The sequence below is a fragment of the Rhipicephalus microplus genome, chromosome 5 (genome assembly GCF_043290135.1).
Source record: "Rhipicephalus microplus isolate Deutch F79 chromosome 5, USDA_Rmic, whole genome shotgun sequence".
Lineage (NCBI taxonomy): Eukaryota > Metazoa > Arthropoda > Arachnida > Ixodida > Ixodidae > Rhipicephalus > Rhipicephalus microplus.
Window position 1 is genome coordinate 176,744,317 of NC_134704.1, and position 26,352 is coordinate 176,770,668.

Consider the following 26,352-nt stretch of genomic DNA (forward strand, 5'->3'; position numbering starts at 1 on the left):
TACTTTTTATTGCGTGGAATTTTATTTCATGACGACTTTTGTTTCTTTTGTTAAATACATCTAACATGTATGATCAACATATAGGTAAATCTACACGTCTATAAAATTTAGGGAAGACTCATTTGACCATTCAAACGTGAATTCTTGCCCAGAAAAAACCTGTGCGAGCTTATGCAAGCTTTTTTCTAAGTAAACAGAATCCAAACTTTTGCATGGCACACAAAGCAGGAAATCATTCACATGCTCATAGCGAGCTTTTTCATGCACTTCTTTTAAAAATGGTAATGAAAATTTCTCTCCCTGGGCCATAAAAATATTGCATAACCAAGGACCTAAACAGGAGCTGATACAACTTCCGTTTCACTGCACGTAAACACCACCTGCGTATTCGACGAACAGTGATTGCTGGTAGAGTTTCAGAAGTTAAATAAAGCCTTGCGCACTAATTCCAGACAGTTTTGAGAAAATACTTTCACTCAAGGACTCAATGCATTTTTCAAAAACTTGAATATGGGCTCGTTGAAGTATATTGTAAAAACATGTCTTTATGGTCAATAGAAAACACATAATTTGCTCGCTTTTATAGATGAAGGTGACCACTTCTTCGGATCCACTTGGCATGCATGGGTCTTCCATAAGCACAACATACAGATGAGTATTTCAGTGCACAGCCACACACCGTAGCCACGTTCCTTTATAGTGGACGACCATTTTGAAAGGGTGCTTTTTTATGCGTCTTAATGGCAAAAGACTGGGTTAGGGTAAGTTAGTTATTTCCTTTTGAATTCGTTCTTATCTTGCTAAGGCCAAGTCGTTCGCACGTTTTTACGACAAAATTTCGCACTTGTTTCAGATCCATTTAGTCGTCGTTGGTAGCACCGAAATTCTTGTTAATTGCTACTGCCGCCTTTAGTTTACATTCATCTTTCGTCATCACCACAAATCATGCAATCTTGTTCGTTGTCACCAGCTTCAAGTTGGCGTGTGCGAGATAGTCGAGTTTTTTTAACTGAAGATCGTCCTTGTTTATATCGTATGGCGCTCTTCATGCATTCTGATATTGTGGCGCCTTTCTTTTCTTATCGGGAATTTCATTGACAATCGAATGCACTATTTAAATCAGCGTCGCCAGTTTTACGGTGTTTCTTACAGTGTATACATGCGAAAAAAACGTCTCGAAATAAAATATATGTTAGCCTGCGCTGTGTTTTTATGCTGTGTTCAGTGCGTTCCTGTGCAATACCGCGCGATTACTGAAGGCTGCAAAACATTTTGCGCAAAGCTAAGATCGAGAAGCTCGCCTTAGACATGCAGTGCTGTGATTGGCGTGATTGAAGCATGATTCGCATGCAGTGCACTCTTACACGTAACAATCGTGAACTGTGTAACTTCATGGAGCTAATTATAATTCACACCAATCTGTGTACTTTTGCAAATTGCACTAAGTTTGTCGATGTTATCAACAGAAAAATCCCCTTCCGTGTTCTGCAAGTACATAATCTGAGTGCTACATCAAAAAACAATTAAAATAAAATGCCAATTTATGCTGCACGCGCATTCCTGTTGTCATGTTATCAGAAAACTATGTTTATACATGGTGCAGAACAGAAGACATCATTAATAAAGTATTTAGAGCTCGTTCACCACTGCGTCCCGCAGCAGTCACGGTACAAAGCTGCTGCTAGTTGAAAATGGTTCCAAAGTGACACCTTTGAGTGAGTCGCTAGCTGCTCGATATTTCAGTCACACCACTGTAGTCGGAAGACCTTTGAACCAATCACTTGCGCAGTAACAGAAGGTATAGGCTTACTCACGGTGCGGAGTGCCAATTCAAGCGGACGGGAATTTTGCGTTGCGCCGAGTATTGATATGAATATATGTGACCTTCATTGAAAGAACTATTGTCAAACAAGAACAGCTGAAAAGCAGCTTGGTCCTTAGTGCAGTGCTAGTAGGCATCGATGCCACTTTGAGATACATCAATATACAAGAGACGGAGTTACACAATCGTTTAACGACGTGTCAACTTAGCATGCACAACGTATTGTTACGACCGTCATCAATATTGAAGATTTTCTGCTTTGTAAACGGGAAGAAAATATTTTGACGTATTCCAAGCAAGTGTGTGCCATCAAGACGGGTTTGTTTCCTCTCGGCAAAACCTAAACGTGGGGTTCGGGACTGGTTCGCGCAAAGAAAACGCACGAGCCAAGAAAGGCCATGGTGAGCTCGACTCAAGAAAGGCCATTGTGTTTGCTGCGAGCAAGGCTTTCGAGGAAGACAAGGAGGCAGCTGGACCATTTTCGAGGTCACCGAGGATCTGGAAATCTCAGAACCAGAATGGTATTAGCAGTTCAGGCTGACAGCTAAAGCCAAACTGCTGGTGGCTGCATCTTGCGAGCAGAAGTGGAGCCCCGGGAATGCGCAGCTAAGCCACAGCTTCTAGCAAACAACGAGGAATGGAATGTGGGGTTGAAGGGAAAGGATTCCTTTCTCCATAGGATCGGCTGAATGAGGTGGCATATTTTGGCGATATGCTGGCACACCACTACATTGTCCTACCCAAACAGTCAGGCAAGTTTGACACGTGTACTGGCAGCCGGTTTTCCGAACTTCACCCAACTGCCAGAAGAATCTTGGAAACCAAGATCATCGGACGTGCGCGAAACTTGGTGACGTGTGCGAAAACATCGGTGTAGTGCTTTGGTGATCATGTTTGGGCATCGTGTAGACTTTGCCCTCTCCACATGCATTGTGCGGCGTCTTTCCCCTCCTTCGTGGGTGGAGCGTCTAGACCATGGAGAACTCTATCAGCGGAAGCCACGGACAATGCGCTCAGGATTGGCAACGAGGCGCTATATAAGCCGAAGACTTTTTGTATATTTGAAGTTCTACAGTTCAGCAGCTCTCCTGTACAGTTCTGATCACTTCATCACCTCTTTTCAAATTCTCAATTACTAACTAAGTAAATAAACTGTCGTCGTTTTTACGGGCGCCTCATCTGACTTGTTCGACGATCGGTCCTAAGACGGAGGCCCGCTACTAAACTGGGACCCGCGGGACCCGGAGTCACAACAGTATTCAGAACATCCAACTTATACACCACAGTTAAAGAGGTCATAACTGATTACGTGCGTAACACATCCAAATGCGCCTCTTCATTCTCTGCCTCCGTGAGGTAAAAGTGTGGCATGAAAATAAGCCAGCTCTAATCTGCACCGTGAAAGTGCATGGTTGGCCCGTGGAGCCCCTTATTCGATAGAAAAGGGGCCTCAAGCTCACCTCAGCCCGAGGGCCGCCATCATGCAATTCAGTCACGCAAGCACTGCCGCAGTGAAGAACGTAAAAGTGGGGTGAGGGGTGTACGAATCGCAGCTAAACGTTGCCATCTCAAAACAGCTCATTTCTGAAGAGATTTGGTGTTAGGATTCGAACACCATAACGATACTGATCTCTGAAATTGCAAGAAAATCTTCACGATTCCGAAATTGCTCCAGGTTATCTTTCAAGAAACGGTAGCCACATGAGATCCTCATGAGAACAATGCTTCACAACAGTAATGCATGGGTAGGTCATGAGCATACATAATGAGAAAAGAATGAGGGGTGAAGAGAGTCAAGTAGGGGCTACCGGCCGCATGCTTGAGACCCCTGGGATAGAGCAACGCTGCGTGAACGGCTGACCGAGACACTACGTAAATTTACTGATAGAAAGACCGTTCAACTCTACTATAATGTTCACTCTGCTCTTCCGTGGTCCTAATCTTACCATAGCGCAACCACAACGCAAATAAAATAAGAAAATGAAAAGAAGGCAACCACCTGATTGTAGGACGAAGCCACAAGAAAATCTGTATGAATTACTCAGAAGTAAAAGCCTCTTAGTTGCCGAAACATTCGTCCTGGTGCGGGCTTTGCACGCGGAACCAACGCCTTTTCGGTGATAAATTCATACAGATTTTCTTGTGGCTTCGTGATACAAACGGGTGGTTGTCTTTTTTTTTCCTTTCTTAACACTCCCGCCACCTTGGGGGTTTCCGCAGAACTCATTTGCAATACTTGTGTTCTGTGCTTCGAGTCCTCGATTAATTTACTCATGCGCTGTCAATTGCTAGCTTCCTGGTTAGTTCAGTTGGTAGAGCAACCATCCCGGAAAGGCGTTTATCCTAGTTATGAACGCCGGACCAGGACGAATTTTTCTGCAACTAAGAAGTTTTTCTTTCTGAAAAATTCGTACGGATTTCTTTGTGGCTTTGTGCTACACATGTGTGTATGTCGTTTTTTTTTCATTTTTAAGCCTTCCGCCACCTAACGCGTTTCTGCGGACCTCATTTACAACAAACAACACCTGCTTCTAGACAAATTCTTTTCCGCTTTGGCGACGCATGTGGTGAACGATGTGTCTTTGCACTACAAAAACGCGCCCTATAATCTGCACTCTGATGATTTTCAGTGCTGAAATAAATACTGAAGGGGCTCTTGCATCGGTTGTACTAATAACGCCTCTGGTGAGAGACACTAAATGCGCAGAAGCTGCTAGACGCACACATTTCTGCGCTTATTTTGTGATCTATTCGTCAAAGTTGTGGTTTATTCATATATAGACAACGCCAACAATATGAGAATATGCAGCTCTTATAGGGTAAATAACCTCGCGCTTTAAACAACTGAGCGAAAGGCGTAACTTCAATGAACAAAAGTGGCGAATTTTTACTTTATTGCATGAAATGGTTGTCTGTAGCAGGACACGAAGAAATCAAAGCGTTTCAATTATGCGTATAGCGATAAAACCAGCATTTACTTGACTTCAGTGCATTACGATATTAACTAATGTGCGCGAAACTGCTGGAGCAGCTTTATTGAGGACGAACCCCTAAATCCAAGCTATGTACTCACAAAACAATTGCACCTTTCGCAATAACCTCTGCGGCGTCCACCACATGAAGAAGCGGATAAATAATTTCACACTAGATATCAATGCCGTGCGAAATAGCAAAAAGTCAAATGTAGACAGTTTCTTTCAGCTTTCTATCACAAAAATGCCTCGTGATGCTTGTGAGACAATCGTCTAATTAGCCTATTTTTTGTACGTATTACTTTCATAGTTCATATGATTTGCGCTCCATAGCTTAGATTACTTCGATTATTTGTTTTCTTTTTCCATTAATGACAACAAACGGACAATGAGGCCAAGGAATGTATATAGAATGTTATTGGAAGTAATTGCATTGTAAATATGAAGAAAGAAAAGGGACGAAAAGATAACTTGCTGCGGCAGGGACCAAACCTCGAAATAATTTTGGAGATGCCTTTATTTAGAACGAACGTGGCCGTCATAATTTTCAGCCACGTGAAGAGTTTATCACCGTGTTTTCACAATAAAAAGTTAGGGTGCGTATATAATGTTCCTTACGTACCTTGTCGTCCTGTAAAAATATAAAACATTACGTAAGAAGTGTGATGAGAAAAATGACCGTTCATGAACTGTGCTGCATTCTATTTAAAACGTGCCATGAGTGTTTTTATTGGTTACCTTTTTATTACTGCTTCCACGATTTAACGCAGGGAAGCCTCTATGACAATCACTGTTAAGAAACTATGACTGAAGTATAATTACTTGACAGCTAACACTGTCTAGAAGACAAACACAAAAACCTTACAGCTTACAACTTGAAGTAATTTTTATGGCACAAGTTACAATTTCTATGTCAGACCAAGCAGCTATCTTGCATTGTCTGCTTAGCGGGAACGCTTAAGACCAGTGCCCCTTTAAATGCATCCACCTCCAGAGAGAACAAAAATATTCACAAGTTTTGGCCATGACAAACTGTTGCGCGGATGTTTTTGGCAAACCTCAGCCCAGGTCACATGTGTTTCGCAGCACACTTTAAAGCAAGATGTTTAAAAATTAATCTTTGGTGCCCAATGTGGTAAGAATAGATCGCTTTTGCCGCGCATTGATTGGGGCACAAATGCGGCACGCTGGTGTGTCGCAGCAGTAATAAAGTGTAGCTACGAGGCTGCGTTGTTTCAATTATGCACTAAAAACCTCCGCCTTAAGCAACTATAAACCTATTTGCTAACAGTTTAATTACCTGCCTTTACATTGGAATTTTGAGAACTAATAATGTTTATTTTTCCATCGTTTCATCTGAACACTCGAAATTTTTATTTTGGTAACAAAGCTCAGAAAATAATGAACAGAGTGTATAAGTAACATCACCACATTTATTTGCTAAGACAGTTACGTTAAGAACAAAAATACAGGCAAACAACCAGCACTGTATAGCACCATTTCGCTTTTTTTGTGTGTGTGAGAAAAAAACAATCCGGGCTTTGTAAATAAAAGAGAATAATACTAGCCACCTAGAGATTCCTTACTTGTATTGAGAAAATTGAGCTCTTCTCCAATCACCGTCGATCTAAGGCTCACATAGACATTCACACGTCTAGCTGTATGCAAAAGTAATGCATTTCGGTCATTTTTAACTGCTTTCGTGTATCGACAATTTACAGTTGAAGGGCTCCGTCTTACCCCACATTCAATTTTACCCCGTCTCTATCAGTAGAATGGCCATCACACCTAAGCAGCCTTAAAATCTGTTTTTGCGAAATCCTTTACATGAACTCCTGCACAATGTAGACCGTTAAAAAATTCTGAAGGCGCCAGTTTTCGTATTATTTGTGAGGCATGGTCACGACAACGAACCACTGTATTAGCATTCGCTTTGTCACGTAAGTGACGAGTTTATAGATTCATAGTATATTTCACCTGCAAATGCAAACCTGAGAATACATTATAATGTTTATCGAAGAAACTGGAGTGCCTCACTTCAGCGAATTCGATATTCCGAAGTTTATTAATAAGCCGCCAATAATATTTATAATATAATATCGCATGTCGGGACTCTAAATACAGTTTCTGTTAAGTAGATGAAGTTATAAGCAAGAAATGAAAGTGGCTTCGCAGAAGTGGCGCCAGGCCAAAAAAAAAAAAACCTGCGACGCATTTTCTTGGTTTTCTCATTCTTTCCTTCTTTAGATCCGCTAGATTTTTTCTATTTTTTATTATTATTATATTTCTTTCTCGTTTATGTCAAACTTATTTTTATTTATAATTCTTCCTTGTTTCCTTTCTCTTGTTCTGCGTGGTTTTGCCTGCCTTACCCCAAACGACGACACCATACGGCAGCCGACCAATTTATCCGCACTTGAAATATCATCACCAATGCGCTGTAAGAATAAGAGGTACAAGACTCCTTTTCGGCTCGAGTTCAGGGTTGATATGCTACAAGTTGCTATACCATACGTGGTTTTGCCTGCGTTACGCCAAGTGACAATGACAGCATGCGACAGCCCGTGCCTCTAAAGTGCACCACACTGAAATCAAAAAGGTACTGGCCAACTCACCTTCTTTTCGTCCTTGTCATCCTAAAGTATAGGAGTACAAAAGTAACAATTATAATAATGTGCTGCTATTAGATAACGTTCTCAGCGTTTTTACGTGCCAGAACCACTACTTATTGAGGCACGCCGTAGTGGTGGGTTCCGGGAATTTTGACCATCTGGCGCTCTTTGACGTGCACTGACATGGAGCCCTCTACACGCGTCTTGTATTTTGCGTCCATCGAAATGCCGCCGCCGCTGCCGGGATTGAGCCCACAGCTTCCGGATCAGCAGCTGACCACTGTAACCACTCTGCTATTGTGACGGACGCTTTTACTAAGAAAATTGCAATAATGTATGTCTACAGTGGTGCCGTAGTTAAAAAACGCCCTTAATCTGACGTGTGTCCAAGGCGGACTAGTATGTTATCGTATCATTTTGTGATCTGTATCCCGGGGCAGAAAAAAACTTAGGAGAAGGCTCGAACCCTGTGTGCCACCACCTGGCTTTCCATTGGTCGATTAGTCTGCAGGGTCAAGGGATACAACGTTTGATTATTTCTTTAATGTTTAAGTTATCGTCGATGAAAAATACATACATGGCACAGCAGTACATTTATATACTCTACTGCAGTGTACAGATCCCAAGCTGGCAAGTACATATGGTCTCAAGACATTGAATGGGAGTTCCGAGTAATGATACGTTCGCAAAAGTACATCACGATAAGCCCTCTACGATTGAATACTATTTCTGCATAACAGAAAGCAACCATGTTTATAGTTGGCGTTTCTTTCCGTTACGTGTTCAGTATATTGTATACAGTAGACATCTGATCAATTTTTTTCTGACTACTAGACTTGAAAGAAGATAGTTACTCAATTCTGACCCACTTGAAGTAATTATAGGTGTTTTGGTGTTTTGTTTCATTTTTTTTCGAGCTGTACAACACAAATATGAAGTGAAATATGACGAAGACTGGTTCCTTCCTCCTTCAGAGGCGTCACACCGGTGCACAAGTGAATGAGTAACAGAATACACAAAATGCACTTGTATTACTACTTTACATCTAGTTACTTACTGTATACCTAAGTACAATATAGAAACCAAGTAATATAACTGAATGATCTCGAAATATGCCATTCTAGCCACAAGCAAAAAAAGGCTTGGCGGGAATGGCAATGACAAAGACCCTTCCTATTATCATTCACCATTATCTCGATTTTTTATATTGTATTTCCAGGCTAACTGTGTATTATGCCATGTCAACGATCTTCGTCCGCTTGTAATTCGTCCGTTTGTATTACAATGCGAAACTCAAGAAAATTCGTGCCTGCATTTACCGTCTCTAACGTCGCCCTGGCATTCTTCATCTGAACTTGAGCAATTTTACCCGTAATTTTCACTTTGTAATTTTTGAACGTTGTGTGGGTATTTTGTGACTGCGTGATAATTACCGATCGTTCATTGCTTATTTTATCTTTCTGGAGCTGCCCTCTTTATATAGTCATACAATTTTCATGAACGTAATATATTTGTAAATAACTACCCTGAAATTTATTAGGTTTTCTTTTTTAGTGTGGCTTAAATCTGGGCCGATTTTTCTGCTCCTGTTACAAGTCCTACTTTAGATGTATATATATGAGGTCTTCAACAATACTTTCGGAACAGGTGTGAGCTTTTTTCTGTAGGCTAAAATTAATGAGTACTGAGTGACAACCCCTGTAAATGTTGCACCTCGACCAGTACATTTGCGCATATATATTCGTAATTTTTACTTTTGAGGTACTTCTTGTATGCAGGCCAAGAAAATTGGTGCCTGTCCAAACTGAGCAGAATAGCGAGTGCCTCGAAGTGCATAAAGTTGCTCACTCCAGAACTCCTCTTCTTAAAATATTAGACAGACAAAAACTACACAACTGAGTAAAATTGGATTACACAGCATGCACAAAGTTACCTCGGGTTAAATAGAAATATACATAAGTTCAGATATGCCACACACACTAAATTCCACCATGTTATTTGCTGGCGACTTTCACTTTAACTTCTATCAACAGTCGTGGTTCTATGTTCATGTCAATAGGAAACTGTCCTCGTATATGCACGCTAATTCACAGTAAACAACGTGCACTAGGTGATTTGTGTATTGAGCCTAGTCTATGGTTACGTAACGCTGCGTTCTTATTACTAATGTCAATGTGCATAGATGCCGCTAAGCCTTCAGGAGCCCTAGAACACTTTTTTTGCGTGCTAAGAAATCACTGCTGAGCGGAAGGCTCCCTTTGGGCCAAATATTGAAGTACTAAGCGTGGCAGCAAATTCTCGATTACGTTTCAAGGACAGCTACAAATTCTGTGCAAATTATGACATCGACAGGGACAACTTGCCCGACGGAAGGAAGGACATGGTCCTCCGATAATTTTTTTCAGCCAGCCTTCTTGCGCTGCACAGTACCGTGGCCACCACCGAATAACGCCACGGACAGGCGTAGCGCCCTCTAGGGTATTTGATATACGCAGCACTAACACTTGCGTGCCCCTGCTTTACCCGAAAGGCAAGCACCACGCTCAAAAAAGAGAGAGGGGCTTTGCTCAAAATCATGACACCCGCTGACGCAGCTTGTCCGTCAGCCATCCCTTCTGCGTAGCTTTCACCGTGTTCGTAGGGATGAAAGAAGAAGACAGAAGATAAAAGCGTGCGACAAATCTCTGCGAGCAACGGCCGTATTTGACAGACCCGAAAAATTCTTCAGTAATCGACTAATGAGGCAACACACCGCACCTGTAAGGTGGTTTGAACGTTATTTAGAACATTGTTCAATCTCCTAAATGTTGACGCCTAATGTATTCTCTTTGTCAATGTAAAGCATCCATCTGCACATTTCATGTTTTATCAATTATTTTTGCTATATCAAAGTTTCTACAACGTGCCTTCTTGCTTTTATTTACCCCTCGAGCTTTACTCGGGGAATCATTGTAGGACCACATATATAAAGATGCTCTATTACCACACTTGTAAAAAACCGGCTTTCAGTCATTACTTGAAATGGCTTTTGGAAAGTTTGAGTTTCACATATTCGACCAATGAGTAACATTTTGTCATAGTTTCTCAAAAAAGGTGAGCGACCACAAAGTGCAGAGTTGCAGTAGAACTCCTAAGAACGCATCGGCTCTTCGTATGTATTTTTTTCTTTCTTTACTGCATTGACACCTTGACTACACATGCAGGTGGACTTCATATTTTTCACAAAGAAGTGTGTTGCCAGCAATATTGGCAGGTGGCCACCAGTGTACCTGTAGTCACAAAGGTTTGCTTAAGCATGGGCTTGCTCAATAAATTATTTTGACTAGGTTTTGGAACATTTCCACGTAGTGTCATATTTGGTCGGTGATCGCATTGGGTTGCCGTACCTGAATGAAAAGTACGCAAACAGTTATACTTAACGAAAAAATTAGTTACTAAAAACGACTCCCACTGATGTGCAGCAGAGAACTACTAAAACATGCGGGTGAAATTAAAATGTCTCACTACAAGGCCACGTGGATTCCCAGAGTTTTTAAAATTTCACCATGAGATCCCGTGAATTAAAAAAAAACGGGGCCCATCTCTCTGAAGGGAACCCTGGTGGGATGCGAAGCAGCAGCGTTGCGCAAGGGTGGCAGCACGGGTTGTGCGGTGCGTGCTGGAAAATTCGTTTGAAGCGATGGCTGGCGTAGGTCTTGTAGATTACACGTACAGATATGTTTCGAGGAGTACGTTAGGTGCGCGTCAACTTTATTGCTCGTGAACCCACGAGTCGATGGTGTAATAAGCGGCGGTCACAGGAGGTCTTTAGTCGAATGGACGGGGCGGCGGCTGCGGGCGCCGCGGCGAGCGCGTGGCAGGCGAAAGAGAGGGCACTTCAAGAGTACGGTGACGTCAACGCACAGCAACGTTGTGATCTACATGGCACCGTGCCAACGCCTGCGGCGCACGGCGCGTTGTACGGAGGGACAGCGTTACACATGCTAGTCAAAGAGCTCCTTCGCATCTAATAAGTGGCCTTCAATCAGTGCCGAGAAATTAGAGTAGTGCCTTCATTGCGAGGCTTGCATGACGCCATGGCACGAACTTTTTGGCGCTTGCTATGGCCCGGGTATATACATGCGTGCGCTTCGTACACGGTTGCGCTGCCAGCGTTCACTTTTCGCTTGCCTCCCGCTCAAAATGAATGATTAAAGCACCGTCGAAAACGTTCTTAGTAAAATATTAAAAATAAAACTTCAGTTTCTCAGTAGAATTACCAACACTGCCCGCGCTCCCGCCTACACGGTTTGATCAGGTTTGCTATGTGTCGCACTGCTTACCTCAAGAATGGGTGCGATTCTCACCTACGGGAGCCGCATTCCGATCGGGCTGAACAGCAAGATGCATGCACGTGCTTTTATACAACAGCATGTTTAAAAATGTGAAACGGCCACACTTACTCTACAGCGTGCCTAGAAATGGTGTCGCGCTTTTTAAACGTATACGGCAGAGTATTTGCATTTCAGATTGCGTTGTTCTCGGGTGATTCCTTTAAGAAGATGCGATTGTTTCGCATCCATAAGAAGTACTTGTATCGAACGCCTCCAAGTAACAGCTGGCAGTGTTCTTGACTGTGTGCCAAGCCCCGTGCGGGTGCTTAGTATCGAGTGTCACAAAACATCTCGAAGGCACTCCCCCGAGCATACCACCGCATCTGTTGCATTAGATTTTCTTGTGTGTGGTTTTTGGTTCATAATGTTATTTGGCTTCTTGTTTTTTTTTTTTTCGCAATAAGTTTGATGCTCGCTGTCACTGGAAAACAATTTGTGGTTAACTGTTGAAACTGCTACTGCTATCAGATAGTGTCTTCGTGCAATATCGTAGCTACTGTGCTGTCAATCTCTTAAGTACCAGTTTCAACAGCCACCTGATAACTAAATTATTTTTCCCACACGTGGACCATGAAGCAAAGCACGCCATCGAAACAGTTCATTTCGACTTTTTGGTGTTTGTTTTGCAAGCTATTGCTACCAGCAGTACCCACACGTGGAGTGGACATTACCGTTTTTGACGTGGTTGTAGATCGAGCTGTCTATTCGCGTAAATCAGAGCATGCGACTACATACGGAAACTTTGATGAGTACGAGCACGGTGAAAACAACTATCTCGCTGTCCTGCACCTTCATTTTCCAAGTAGATCCTTTCTTCAGAGAGGAGTTCCTTGTCCTTAACTATACTATCCATAATTACTGCAGCTCAGTGAACTTTTGATGGTAATGAATACCTTCACTTTGTACCTTGCGAGATATACACCATAAAATTGAGGAGAAACCACCAGCGTATGGCGGAAGAGTAGGTACATGGTGGGCTCAGAAAGAAGCGACCGTCGGCATGCGTCGGTGGTAGAGCAGGCGAGTCCTTGCCGTGAAGCCACGTCGCCTGGGCTCAACGACGCTAGTGTTTGTTCTCGGAGCTAAATTTTCTGGGAAGCCACATGCTTTGCACTGCGATGCACTAAGTTTGCCAGAATGCTTTAATGTGCATGTCTGACGTTTTTATAAGTAGTGTACCGGAAAATAGTGGCGCCAGCTCTGTTCCCGTGTGAAAGAAGACGTGGACGCCTGTGTGGCTCATGCTTGCCCGGTTTTCTGCGGGAACCAGCTTGTTCTGGCTAGCGCTTCATCAATAATAATAACAGGTGTTCGTTAGTGAACTCACATGTTGCATTTGGTGGAAGTGCTGGGTAATCCCCTTCCGCGTCTTGGAGCTCCACAGCTGTAAGCTACCATATTATTCTGGAATGACCGAGCGTGTCGATACCCCACAAGCCTCTTCCACGCCACGGTCTGCCATGTGCCCTGGTGTACTTCGTCTGCGTAACCCATCATTCTACAACGGCGCTGAACATCATAATGCCGAGGACTGGCTGGCCGAGTACGAGCGTGCCAGCGCGATTATGAAGTGGGATGACCCCGTGAAGCTGACTCCGGTCATCATCTACCTGAGAAATTTGGCCAACCGATGGTTCAATAAAAACCAAGTCGACATCAAGGAGACCATGACCTCGTCTCTCGGTCGTCCAGATATGCGCAAGCTAAGTGCTGAACTTGGCCTGCGGGGACGATTTCAACGAAATGGTGAGAGCTTCACGAGCTACATAAAGGATGTGATCAAGCTCTGTAGGCGAGTGGATGTGATAATGACGGGGGCTGACAAAATAAAGCATATAATGAAAGGCATTGATAACGAAGCTTTTCATATGCTTGTGGTGAAAAACCCAACGACCATCACGGCCGTAATTTAGCTCTGTCAAAGTTTTGAGGAGCTGCGCAAGCAGCGAATTTCAAAGACGTTGCGCTATTACGCAAACATCGGATCTTTTGGCCTTGGAGTGAAAAAGCACTATCCCCGACTACACCAAATTGATGCCTCGAAGTCAGTAGTACATCCGGGAGGAAGCCGCTCAACAGCTCTTTTGTAGCCATCATCAAGGAGACCCCCACAGAAGTGGACCACTCACTTCACCATGCCATCCAGACGCAAGTTGCCAAGGCTCTCCCTTCGCCTGCATCTCCAATTGCAGCTACTGCACCGCTGACTAATTCAGAAGCCGCCACCCAACCTCCTGCCCAGACGCCGCTCCCTTTATACAGTCCAGCCACAGGCTCCTACAGTTCACCACTTTCAGTTTATCTGGTAAATCAACCCATCTCGCCACCTCGAGCAAAAGTAAACTCTTGGCGTACTACGGATAACGGAGCCGTCTGCTACATCTGCGGTATTCCAGGGCATCTCGCTCGCTACTGTCGTTGCCGTATATTCTATTTTCATTAGGCTCAGCAACCCGGCAACATCCCTCGGCAATCAGATGTTACACCTGATGTGGCTAGTCCCGCTCTCGTTGACCAGACTTTAGCTCACGTCAGCCTCCTTCACCCCTGTCTTATATCTCCTTCCCCATGCGCCGCCGATGCAACCACGCCCAGGGGGAAAACTAACAATCACAGTTCTTGAGGCAAGAAGTGCGCCAACAACGAAATTTCCAAGCCCTCATCTTTCGCCCCCTAACGAGATTGCCGTGTTTGTGAACGGTTTATCCACAACTGCTCTTGTCGACACAGGTGCCGCTATTTGTGTAATCATCGAAGTGTTATACCGCAAACTGAACAACGTGACGACTCTACTGTTTGACATTTCCTTACGCGCAGCGAGTTCACAGCACGTCCAGCCTTCTGCCACATACACCGCTCGTGTTCTGATTCAAAGAGTCCTTTATATCGTCGAATTCATCGTCCTTCCGCATTTGTTTCATGTTATCAGCCTGGAATGAAACTTCCTTTCCGCTAATCATCATCATCATCACGAATAATTTACCCTTCGTGGGGAATCACATGAGGGAGGAGGGGTAACATTAAGTAACTCCGGGTTACAAGGAGGCATAAAGGCTGTTAGAAAAAACAAAGCAGACACACAAGAAGAACAATAACAAAAATAAAAAGAAGAAAACAGAAAATTAGGAGGCAGGTAAACCTGCAAATAACAAGGCTGCTATTCGGCCTGCTCACAGTAGTGCTGCAACAATAAATCTTTAATTTTAACATTATTTTTTTCAATAACAATATCGTCGGGAAGAGGATTCTAATACAATATGACAGTCGGTAAAAATATTTTTTTGAAGACGTTAGTCGAACCATGGATGCGTTGAACACTATGACAAACCGACGTCGTGAAGATCTCATAGGAGGTACGATTAGGCTCAAGCATAGGTGACGAAAGTTATAATACAGCTTACAAAAAAGGCAGGTACTTGCTATTTTGTGACGGAATGCCAGGAGGTTAGACCAATCGAAGTTTTTATGCTTGTGACGCTCAGTCTAAAATCATATTTTGAAGTTATAAAACGAGCAGTTCGGTTTTGAGATGGCCGCTAGGTGACGGCTAGCAGTGCGGACGTGTACCCCACGGCTCCCAACACCGATGCAATTTTCGTCGGTCGATGCCTGTTTCGGCCTCTCTGCACTATCGGATCATCACCGGCAAGTCGCTGGGAATATTTCGATACCAAATTTACCCCGGTAGGCCCCGTCCTCACCTTTTTTGAAGTTCGGTTCTGAACTCGCAACCTAAGCGTTCCATACGCCTAGCACGACTACGCTCTCTTGGCGCCACGCCACCCGGCATTCGTCACCGCAGCTGCAACATGCCGCTAGAAGCAATCGTCGATGGTGAAGAAATCTCTCCCGAAGCCGCCGCTGGATGTGGCTGGCTGCCAGAATATCGTCGTCGTAACGCAAGCAAAGCACAGGCCACCGCCAAGGCACCGCAACATGCCGGGCAACATGGGCCAGCAGTTGGCGCCAAACCGGCCAGTCCACTTAAAAGGCCCGCTACTGCCAGCAAGCTGCCGAATTTACCCAAGAATCACTTCAGAGTTGTCGTTCGCCCGGCTGGCGGCCTCGACGTACGTCTCTGCAGTCAACAGTCAACACAATGTTTTCAACGCACTCACGATGGCCGCACGCCTGCCGCCGCCGGCTACCGAAGAAGATATCGTCTGCTTGAACTCGGTGCAGAACATTTTCCTGTTGAGCACATCACAAGATACGGATGCTCTTGCTTATTGCACCGTTCAAGAAATTATTCTCACCAAACAGCGACACCCAGTCGCTACCTATCTTACTCCACCTGGTCACTCCTGCCGCAAGGTGATACGCGGCGTGGACATCGACTTCAGGGACGCCGACTTGCAACGCATGCTACGAACGCCGCGCAACCCAACCTTGCTCGGCGCACGTCGAATCAATAACACTACCATGGTCGTGATCCTGTTCAACGGCCTTAAGGTACCGAACTATGTTTACTGCGGACCGATCATGTATCGCTGCACTCTCTGCAAACGCCAGATAGATACTTGCCGCAACTGCGGCCGAGTGGGGCACCGCCAGGACGTCTGCCCGCACCACACCGACAAGGTGTGTGATCATCAGTGCGGTCACGGGCCTACCGGACCGGACCACGTGTGTTCTGCACCCAAGTGTGCGCTGTGTGAAGGCGCGCACTTAACGGGCAACCGGACCTGCCGGAGCCACTATCAAGTACCCTACCTCGTGCGGTGCCGTCGCCAACGTCGTCGACGTCGCAACAAGAGCCATTCGTCAAAGGTTCCCGCTGCAAGCTTCCTGCCTTCAACATACACCCAGTTTTCACCTACAAGGGCAGTTCAACCACAAGACCAGTTCACACAGGGCAGCTCACGGGCCCCAGACACCACCAAGTCCACTTGGGTCGACAAGGTCGCCGGAAAAGGTGAGACCCGCGCCACCGCCCGCTCCGGATCATTGCCACAGCCCGTACTCCACAACTCTACATGGATTAACACACAGCTCAAACTAAGTAGTGATCACTACATCTGTAGCATCACCATAGCCGCATCCTGTCCACCACTGCGTAAATTCAAGGTAGTCAACAGGGATCATTTTCGCACCCTTAGAAAGCAAGATGACAACACGTATACACCTCTGTTCGAGTCCTGTTCGCTCGGTTACAAAAGGATGTACTCGGCTCTTAGTGAGGAAACCAATCTTAGCGTAGATACAACGAATGATAATCTGACGAGTATCATTACGGAGTGTGCAGTGGAAGTTGGAGGCACGGTAGTTAGACAGGATACTGGCGAGCTTTCCCAGCAAACGAAGAATCTCATTAAAAAGCGTCAAATCATGAAAGTTTCAAGTACAACAGACAAAATAGAACTGGCAGAGCTTTTGAAGTTCATTAATAGGCGTAAGGTATGTGATGTAAGAAGGTATAACATGTAGAGAATTGAACACGCTCTGAAACACGGAGGAAGTGTCAAAGCAGTGAAGAGGAAACTTGGGATAGGCAAAAATCGGATGTGTGCCCTAAGGGACAAAGAAGGAAATAACTACCAATATGAATAGGATAGTTAAAATACCGGAGTAGTTCTACAGAGATCTGTACAGTAGCCAGGACAACCACGACTTTAATACTATAAGAACTAGCAGTAAACCAGATGACACCCCACCAGTAATAATAGAAGAAGTCAGAAAAGCTTTGGAGAGCATGCAAAGAGGCAAAGCTGCTGGTGAGGATCAGGTAACATCAGATCTGCTGAAAGATGGAGGACAGATTGTGTTAGAAAAACTAGCCACTCTGTTTACGAGGTGTCTCCTGACGGGAAGAGTGCCAGAGTCTTGGAAGAATGCTAACATCATCCTAATACATAAGAAAGGCGATGACAAGGACTTGAAGCATTACAGACCGATCAGCTTGCTCTCTGTAGTATACAAGCTTTTTACAAAGGTAATTGCTAACAGAGTAAAGAAAACATTAGAATTCAATCAACCAAAGGAACAAGCAGGGTTCTGAACAGGCTACTCAACAATCGACCACATTCATACTATCAATCAGGTAATAGAGAAATGCTCAAACTATAACCAACCACTATACATACCCTTCATAGATTACGAGAAGGCGTTTGATTCAGTAGAAATATCAGCTGTCATGCAGACACTACGGAATCAGGGTGTCGATGAAGCATATATAAACATCCTGGAAGAAATCTACAGGGGATCAACTGCTACCATAGTGCTTCATAAAGAAAGCAACAGAATACCAGTCAAGAAGGTTGTAAGGCAGGGGCACACAATCTTTCCAATGCTATTTACCGCGTGCGCACAGGAGGTTTTCAGAAGCCTAGAGTGGGAACACTTAGGAATAAGGGTTAATGGAGAGTACCTTAGTAACCTGCGCTTAGCCGATGACATTGCATTGCTGAGTAACTCAGGGGACGAATTGCAACTCATGATTACGGAGTTAGACAAGGAGAGCAGAAAGGTGGGTCTTAAAATTATTCTGCAGAAAACGAAAGTGATGTACAACCTCGGAAAAGAGCAGCGCTTCGAGATAGGTAATAGTGCACTTCAAGTTGTAAAAGACTATGTCTACTTAGGGCAGGTAATAACCGCGGAGCCTAACCACGAGACTGAAGTAACTAAAAGAATAAGAATTGGGTGGAGCACATTTGGCAAGCACTCTCAAATTATGACAGGTAGATTGCCACTATCTCTCAAGAGGAAGGTATATAACAGCTGTATCTTGCCGGTACTTAGCTATGGAGCAGAAACGTGGAGACTTACAAAGAGGGTTCAGCTGAAATTGAGGACGATGCAGCGAGCAATGGAAAGAAAAAAAATGGTAGGTGTAACCTTAAAAGACAAGATGAGAGCAGAGTGGATTAGGGAACAAACAGGGGTTAAGGATATCATAGCTGAAATCAAGAAGAATAAATGACATGGGCCGGGCATGTAGCGCGTAGACAGGATAACCGCTGGTCATTAAGGGTAACTAACTGGATTCCCAGAGAAGGCAAGCGGGTTAGGGGGAGACAGAAGGTTAGGTGGGCAGATGAGATTAAGAAGTTTGCGGGTTCAAATTGGCAGCAGTAAGTACAGGACCGGGTTAACTGGTGAAACATGGGAGAGGCCTTTATCCTGCAGTGGACGTAGTCAGGCTGATGATGATGATGTTGATGATGATGATGATGTTACGAGAGCCACAAAAGAAATAGAAACCACTCGCGATGTAGAGCGCATGGATAGCTGACTTGCTCACCTCATCGAGGCGCTGCAAACCCTACAGCCAAAATGAAAAACTCAAACGCTCAACCGCCGGCTTCGCAAAAAGATCGAAGAGCTCAACAAGCAAATCGATGAGCACAGTCACACTTTAGCTAGACAGCAATGGGACGAGTTATGCAACACGGTATACGCCTAAATGAGTAAAGGATCCAAATGAAACCTGCTTAAACATCTGTTCGTGGGCAAACCCACAAAATCCAATCAGCAACTCACCATAGATCGGTTAATTCATTAGCTTCGCAAGAAAAATTTTACGGACGAACAGATTACACACGAGCTCGCGTCATGCTACCTCAGTGCCGAATCGAGCTCAGACACGGATTACCCCCCACCTCCAATGCACACGGAAGAAGACCGATTGGTTTCTCTCCACGAGTGCGGAGGTGCGGGTAGTACTCGCTGAGCTGAACTGTAGATCAGCCCCTGACCCAGACGGGATCACAAACAAACTACTCAAAAATCTAGCAGACGAGGACATAGACCTCCTCATTAAACACATAAACGAGGTATGCAAATCCTGTGAAATCCCGCTCGAGTGACGCGAAGCCGCCGTCGTGCACACACCTAAGCCGGGCAAACCCCTTGACCTTGGCTCACTCAGGCCCATCTCCCTCACCTCGTGTGTGGGTAAGGTGGCTGAGCTCGTCATTCTCAAACGGGCCACGAAACATGCGGAAGAGAAACACCTCTTGCCTTTTAATCAAATAGGCTTCCGCCCGTTTATGTCGACACAGGACGTCATGCTTATTCTGAAGCACAAGTTCTTAACGCTTAAGTCCAGGGACACCAGGTCCGTGCTTGCACTACATCTAGAAAAAGCATTCGACATCGTTAACCACTCGCACATGCTACAAGCGGTTGTTAACGCTGGAGTCGGCAACTGCTTCTATGCATACGTGCGGTCGTTTCTCAAAGACCGCAAAGCCACCATTAGACTAGGCTGTTTGGGTTCCAAGACGTACGACTTGGGTCCCAGAGGCATGCCGCAGGCAGCAGTTCTCTATTTCTCTTTAACTTAGCTTTGAGTGCTATCTCGAGAGAATTGAGCTCAATCGATGGCATGGGCCACGCATTCTACGCCGATGATATTACCATCTGGTGTGGGGGTGGTAGCGACGGGGCCATCGAGTGCAATCTACAGACGGCGGTGGACAAGGTGCAGGCCTTCCTCCGACAGACGAGCTTACGGTTGTCGGCCAAAAAATCTCAACTTTTACTCCACAGGCTGAAACTCGGCCCTAAACGGATCTCTAACTCACCCATCTCTGTATACACAGAAGACGTAAGCAAATACCACAAGTCACTTCGGTTCGTACACTAGGAGTGATCCCGCAGGAGGACGGCAGGAACGGACTCAGCATAAAGCGCATAGCTACTAAAGCAGACTACACGTCTAAACTAATCAAACCCGTTGCCAACAAACGAGGTGGACCATCGGAAGAAATTCTACGGCGTCTCTTCCACGCTTTTGTCATGAGCCACGTCAATTATGTTGCTGTAGCTCAGCCCTGGACTAAAGGAGATGAGAGCAAGCTTAGAAAGAATATGAAGCAGGTACTTGGGCTCTCCATACAAACCAACACACAAAAACGTATTGCGCAAAAAGCTTGGAAGGAATTGACCTGCATTTTTGTCAATGTGACCAGATCACGCGCAGGAATCGTAATTCCCGAGAGTTCATTCCCAAATTCCTGTTCCCGAGAACTTTGGCCGTTCCTACAAACGGTAGGAATGGCCGAAATCCGAAAATATCACAAAAAATGCGGTGGACTTGGCAGGTATGCTTTTGAAAAGATGATGGAAAATATACTGAGGCGACTTGAAGGGCACATCTGTCTTTCCTATTTGGACAACATTTTTGACAACATTTTCTGCAATTTTCTAATCTCACCTTTTCCGCCTTGAACAGGTTTTCTAGTACCAAGCGGCAGCCGGGCCGCAACTGAAATTCAATGAATGCCATTTTGCCGCCTGAAAACTCACAATTATCGACCACATCGATTCAAAATGAGGGAAATCGCCAGACCTTGCCGAACTCCGTGACGTACGTTAATGAGTACCCCAAACCTACTACCCTAAACAAGCTCCGTAGCTTCGTAAGTTTGAGTTCATATTTTCTGCGTTTTATCTTTAATTTCACCTCTATATTCGCCCCCCCCCCCCCGTGGCGCAGCTTCTGTCCAGTAAAGTGGACCTCTTGGGCTCGAATTCCAATCGCGCTGACTCATTCACGACGCTGCTCCGGCTACTGACATCTCCGCCCGTTCTCCGCCACTTCGATCCCAATGCACCTACTGAAATTCACACAAATGCTAGCAGTGTCCGCTTCGGGGCCATTCTATCTCAACGCAAGGATGGCTACGGCGAGTACGTTGTGACCCATGCCAGCCGTGCCCTAATGAAGGCAGAGTCAAAGTATTCCATCACGAAAATCAGTGTGCGGCTATCATTTGGTTATAGAAAAATTTTGCACTTATCTTTATGGACGCCAGTTTGATGTTGTCACAGACCATGATGCTTTATGCTGGCTTTTGTTCATGAAAGATCCTACTGGCAGCCTCGCTCGTTGGGCTTTACGCTTTCGGGAATACCACATGCGTCTTGTATATCGCTATCGACAGAGAAATTTTAACGCCGATTCCCTATCCCTTTCTCCGCTGCCTCCTGACCTTGCCTGCTATGCCATCTGCGATTCGTTATTGTTAAGCATCACTGATACGCCAGCGAGTGGTGCAAGGATCCCTGAATCAATTCTCTACTCTACGCCCTCTCTCACAGTTCGTCTAAATCTACTTCAAGCTCAGTCTCTCGTCAAGCAATACACTTTGCTGTTCGAAAATGCTTGTTGTATCACCGCATTTATCTGACGGATGGCCGTAGGTGGCTCCGTCTCTGCCTCCGTCATTTGCACTCGAACATCTGCGCTGCCTTTCGCGATGACCTCGACTGTGGCCACGGTGCAGTATTCAAGACTTACTCTAGCCTTTGTATAAGGTACTACTGGCACGGCATGTATTGGTACGTTCACCAGCATGTTCTGTCATGTGCCATATGCCAGCGCCACAAGATACCTCCTCACAGCACTGCTGGTCCTTTCCAATCATTAACCTGCCTAGCGAGAGCATTCGACCGGGTTGGAATTGATCTTTATGGTCCTCTACCGAGCACTCTTAGAGGTAACTGGTGGATTATCATCGACGTAGATCATTTGACACGCTACGCTGAGACATCTGCGCTGCATGCTACTACCGCGAAAGACGGTGGTAGCAGGCCGCTCAGATGCTTCCTTCATTCTTCAGTACCTGATTTTGTAACACGGTGCCCCTCGATAATTACTAAGGGACCATGGACGCGTGCTTTTCTCGAACGCCGTCGACTAGCTGCTCAAGCAATGTTACATTGTCCATCGGAAAACCTCGGCATACCATCCTCAAACCAATGGTATGACGGAACGCTCTAATTGCTCCCTTGGAGATAAGCTTGCCATGTACGCGTCTGACTACCACACTGATTGGGGCCAGGTGCTCTCTTTTGTCACACACGCGTACAACTCTGCCCCATAAACTGGCACTGGCCTCTTACCTCTCTTTCTTCTGTACGGACAGAAACCATCGTGCTACATGGTCACCAATTTCCCCTACAGACCTGATATTTCCAAAGCAGCTCCTTATACCAAAGAGTGTCAACAGTCAACTCGCTCGCTCGTTTACCGCCCAAGATAAATAGCACCAGAAAACTCACTACGAAGCATCTGCGCCTTGTGCCCAATATAACCCGGCAATGTTGGTTTGGCTCTGGGTCCCATTTAACCCTCCCGGTCATTCCCCAAAGCTTTCGTCAAAATACCACGGGCCATACTATGTGGTGTGACAAATATATACCATCAACTATGAAGCTGAGCCAATTGATCTACCTTCAGACCAACGCTGCCGTGGACGCGAAACAGTTCACATATCACGCCTCAAACCGTGCTATGACCCCCCTGTCGTGTATTTCCTTTGGTCACCAAGCTAACTCCTTTCTGTGCGGGGAGTAATTGTACCAGATCATAGTGGGGCCTGCTCTATGCCTGCGTGAAAGAAAATGCTGACGTCCAGGTGGCTCGTGCTTGCCCGGTTTTCTGCCAGAACTAGCTTGTTACGGCTAACGCTTCATCAATAAGAATAACAAGTTTTCATAGGCGAACTCGTTTGTTGAAGTAGCTATTCTCGTGAGATATAATTTCTTTCGCTCACATCACATTCTGTTATGGCAAGACGTCGTTCCGGCCACTGAGAGATGGGGCCACGCACGGATGTCCGCAAATTCTGGGAATGTTTGTAATGATATATTAACTTTTCGGGAATTCCTTGAACATCACGAGGTTTAATTACATAAAATTTTAACTTGACACTTCAGCGGCCTGTGTCAATAGTGATTGCTCCTCTGTTTATATTGAGATATCTAAAAATAACATGTAAAGCTTGATCAGTTGCGTCAACAAAAAGTGTGAAGATTCAAAACCCTTGAAGTGCAAGTGCAGTCCAAAACTTTGCGTGTATTTAGAAATAAGATAAATATAAATGAACCTCTCACCGAGCTAAAGCTTCTGCATAGACACGTGCAGAAGGCACGAGCCCTTTTTCTGCCTCTAGGTATGCACATCTTATGATCGCACTAAGGTAAACGTTCCAGGTGCAGGCTGGGTAAAGCCACGCGTAATCTTCTGATTTATCATTGATTCCCCAGTAGACCCAGCAATTACGTCTTTTATTGTACAAATGACCAAAAATCTGAGTCTAAATTTTAATGGGTGTAATTTTCCGGATGTCATTCGTTTATTTGGAGTGTTGTGATTTTGTTTCCTAGGTTATCACCAGTGCCCGGAGCAAGTGAAATATATCATTAGTTGAATCGTTTTGACGCTGGCCAGCAGCAAAAATGCCTCAAATTCACTGTGCGTTTCGGAACAGTGCCCTACGTTTTCTGTGTAAGCAGGCAGTCTTTTTACTTAGTCGGCAGTCGTAAACGAAACCTGTTTCCGAGAACAAAAAGTGGTTACGAGGACAGGCAGCATAGCAGCGCCTTCATCTTCAGTGTTTTAGAATGTCCTGGCCACTGCTTGAGCGAGTTAGGGTGTTATAAGTGGAAACTTACCGGTGGTCCTGAAGCCTGTAAAGAGAGAGACGTTGTAAAGACAAAAACCAAGAATACAACAAACTTTTATTACTTCGTAGATGCCGTGCTAACCAAGTACGTCTTTTACACTGTGTCTGTGTACGGCTACGTTCTGAATGATTACGTCTGCGGGCAAAAAACACATCCAGAACAATTTGGACAAAGCTATTATCGTCATCAGCCTGACTACGCCTACTGATGGGAAAAGGTATTTCCCATGTTCCGCCAATCAACCGGTGTTGCGGAGTTGCCACTCTGAAATTGGAATGACTCCGTAATCATTCCACAATTTCGTGACCCCGGAATGGGATTAATATAGAAGGACGACAACGCTCGGGGAAGCAGAATGAGAAGGGAATTAGGCATCGTTTGCACGGACTTGAACTTTAAAGGGAATTCACGTTCTTTTTGTTTTGTTTTACTAAAATAGAACCCGTTTTCTTTACGTCATGTTTTCAAACTTCGAACACTAATAAGTCGGACCCTCGAGTTTCACAATAAAGCAGTATAATTAAAACTGGCTAGGCTAATTACAAGAATACTGCATTTATAAGCAAGGCACCCAGGAGAGTTTTGTCCTTATATAAAATTCAACCAACCACATCGGACCAACTACCTCCTTGTGTTACCTCCAGCGTTACGTCCAGGTGTTTTTGACGCTCTCACAACCCGACGACTGGACATGTTGTATTTTCCCGCACGCTCTCGAGGATACAGGAAAAGTACTACTGGCCTCGCCTCGCTGCCAACGTAACCCACTACGTGAAGACTTGCCGAGATTTTCAGTGGTGAACGACACCACTGTCTAGGCCGGTCGGACTTCTGCAGCCCATCGAACCACCTTGCCTACCATTCCAGCAAATCCGCATGGACCTAAGGGGGTCGTTTCCGACGTCCAATTCCAGAAACGAATGAATCGTCGTAGCAACTGACTACCTCAGCCGCTAAGCCGAGATAAGAGCCCTGCCTAAAGCCAGTGCCACAGAGGCAGAAAAGTTCTTCCAGAGCTCTCGGCTTAAGAGAGCTCTAGAGGTCCCAATTACCAATAGATGTACGGCCGTTACTACAGGCCTAACTCCGACTATCATGAGGTGCATTCGGACAAGTCACCACTGTACCACCCACAGACCAACTCCGAGTCACTAAACAAGACCATCGTTGATATGGTGGCCATGCACGTCGACGTCGAGAACAAGACGTGTAGATGCAGTCATTCCGCATGGGACCTTTGCTTATAACACGGTCGTATAACAAACGACTCAGATGACGCCCTACAGGTTAGTCTACGAAAAGACCCCAGTAATGACGTCCGATGCCATGTTACCAATGTCACCTACGAAGAAAACCTCGAAGTGACTGTATACCTCCACCACACCAAAAAAGTCTGACAACCTGCTCGCTTCCGCATCAAGAACCACAGACGACTGACAGCCGCCACTACAATCTTCGATTACGCTTCATAGAATACCAGCCTAGTGACCATGTTTGAGTTTGGACGCCGATACGCCAACGTGGACTCATCGAAAAACTTCTGCAATGGTACTTCGGATCATAAAGGGCAGTTTGACGTCTCGCGCCATTCGACTACAAGATTATCTCCAATGGCATCACGAACTCTCAACGGCACCATGCATGACCTGAACTGGATATCGCGCTTCAAGCCGTTCCACGTGCGTTAACGCTCCCAAAAATTGTATTATACTTTTTTGTTGCACTTGTATAGTAATTTATTGTTGTACTTTCATCTTCTGTTACAGAATTTGATTGATGCCTTTTTTTCAGAAAAAGGCAATGCCGCATTTTTTTCTCAAGCTTTTTTATCACCTCATTACAAATGTAATTGCTGCCTTGCACAATTCACGCCGATTGACTAAGAACCATCGAAATAATCTTCGAACCTTCCGATTAGATTACGCGCACAACTCTAACATTACAGATTCTTCTGGAAGCGAGGTGGCCACTCGCGATATCGCTGGAATGGTCGACGGCACAAGCATAGAGGACTGCGCACGTCATCACTCGTCAGTTGATCGACGGCCGACGCTTTGTTAATTGCTATCAGTGCCCGTGTGCATAGCTGAAGTCTAACCTTCAATTTTCCAGCCACTTTCAAGCCAAACAAAGAGTATCTTCAAAACACATGATTG

At 45.1% G+C, this 26,352-nt stretch overlaps 1 protein-coding gene across 1 annotated transcript in view; it reads right to left on the minus strand.

Annotated features, from left to right (window-relative positions):
• Positions 1 to 26,352, minus strand: part of LOC142817610 (uncharacterized) — a 95,631-nt gene that overhangs the window by 3,199 nt on the left and 66,080 nt on the right. The window contains exons 10-12 of the mRNA XM_075894666.1: positions 24,185 to 24,199; positions 7,410 to 7,430; positions 5,417 to 5,425 (exon numbers count right to left, since the gene is read on the minus strand). Coding sequence (XP_075750781.1) covers positions 5,417 to 5,425; positions 7,410 to 7,430; positions 24,185 to 24,199 — 45 coding nt within the window. The remainder of the gene's footprint in view (positions 1 to 5,416; positions 5,426 to 7,409; positions 7,431 to 24,184; positions 24,200 to 26,352) is intronic.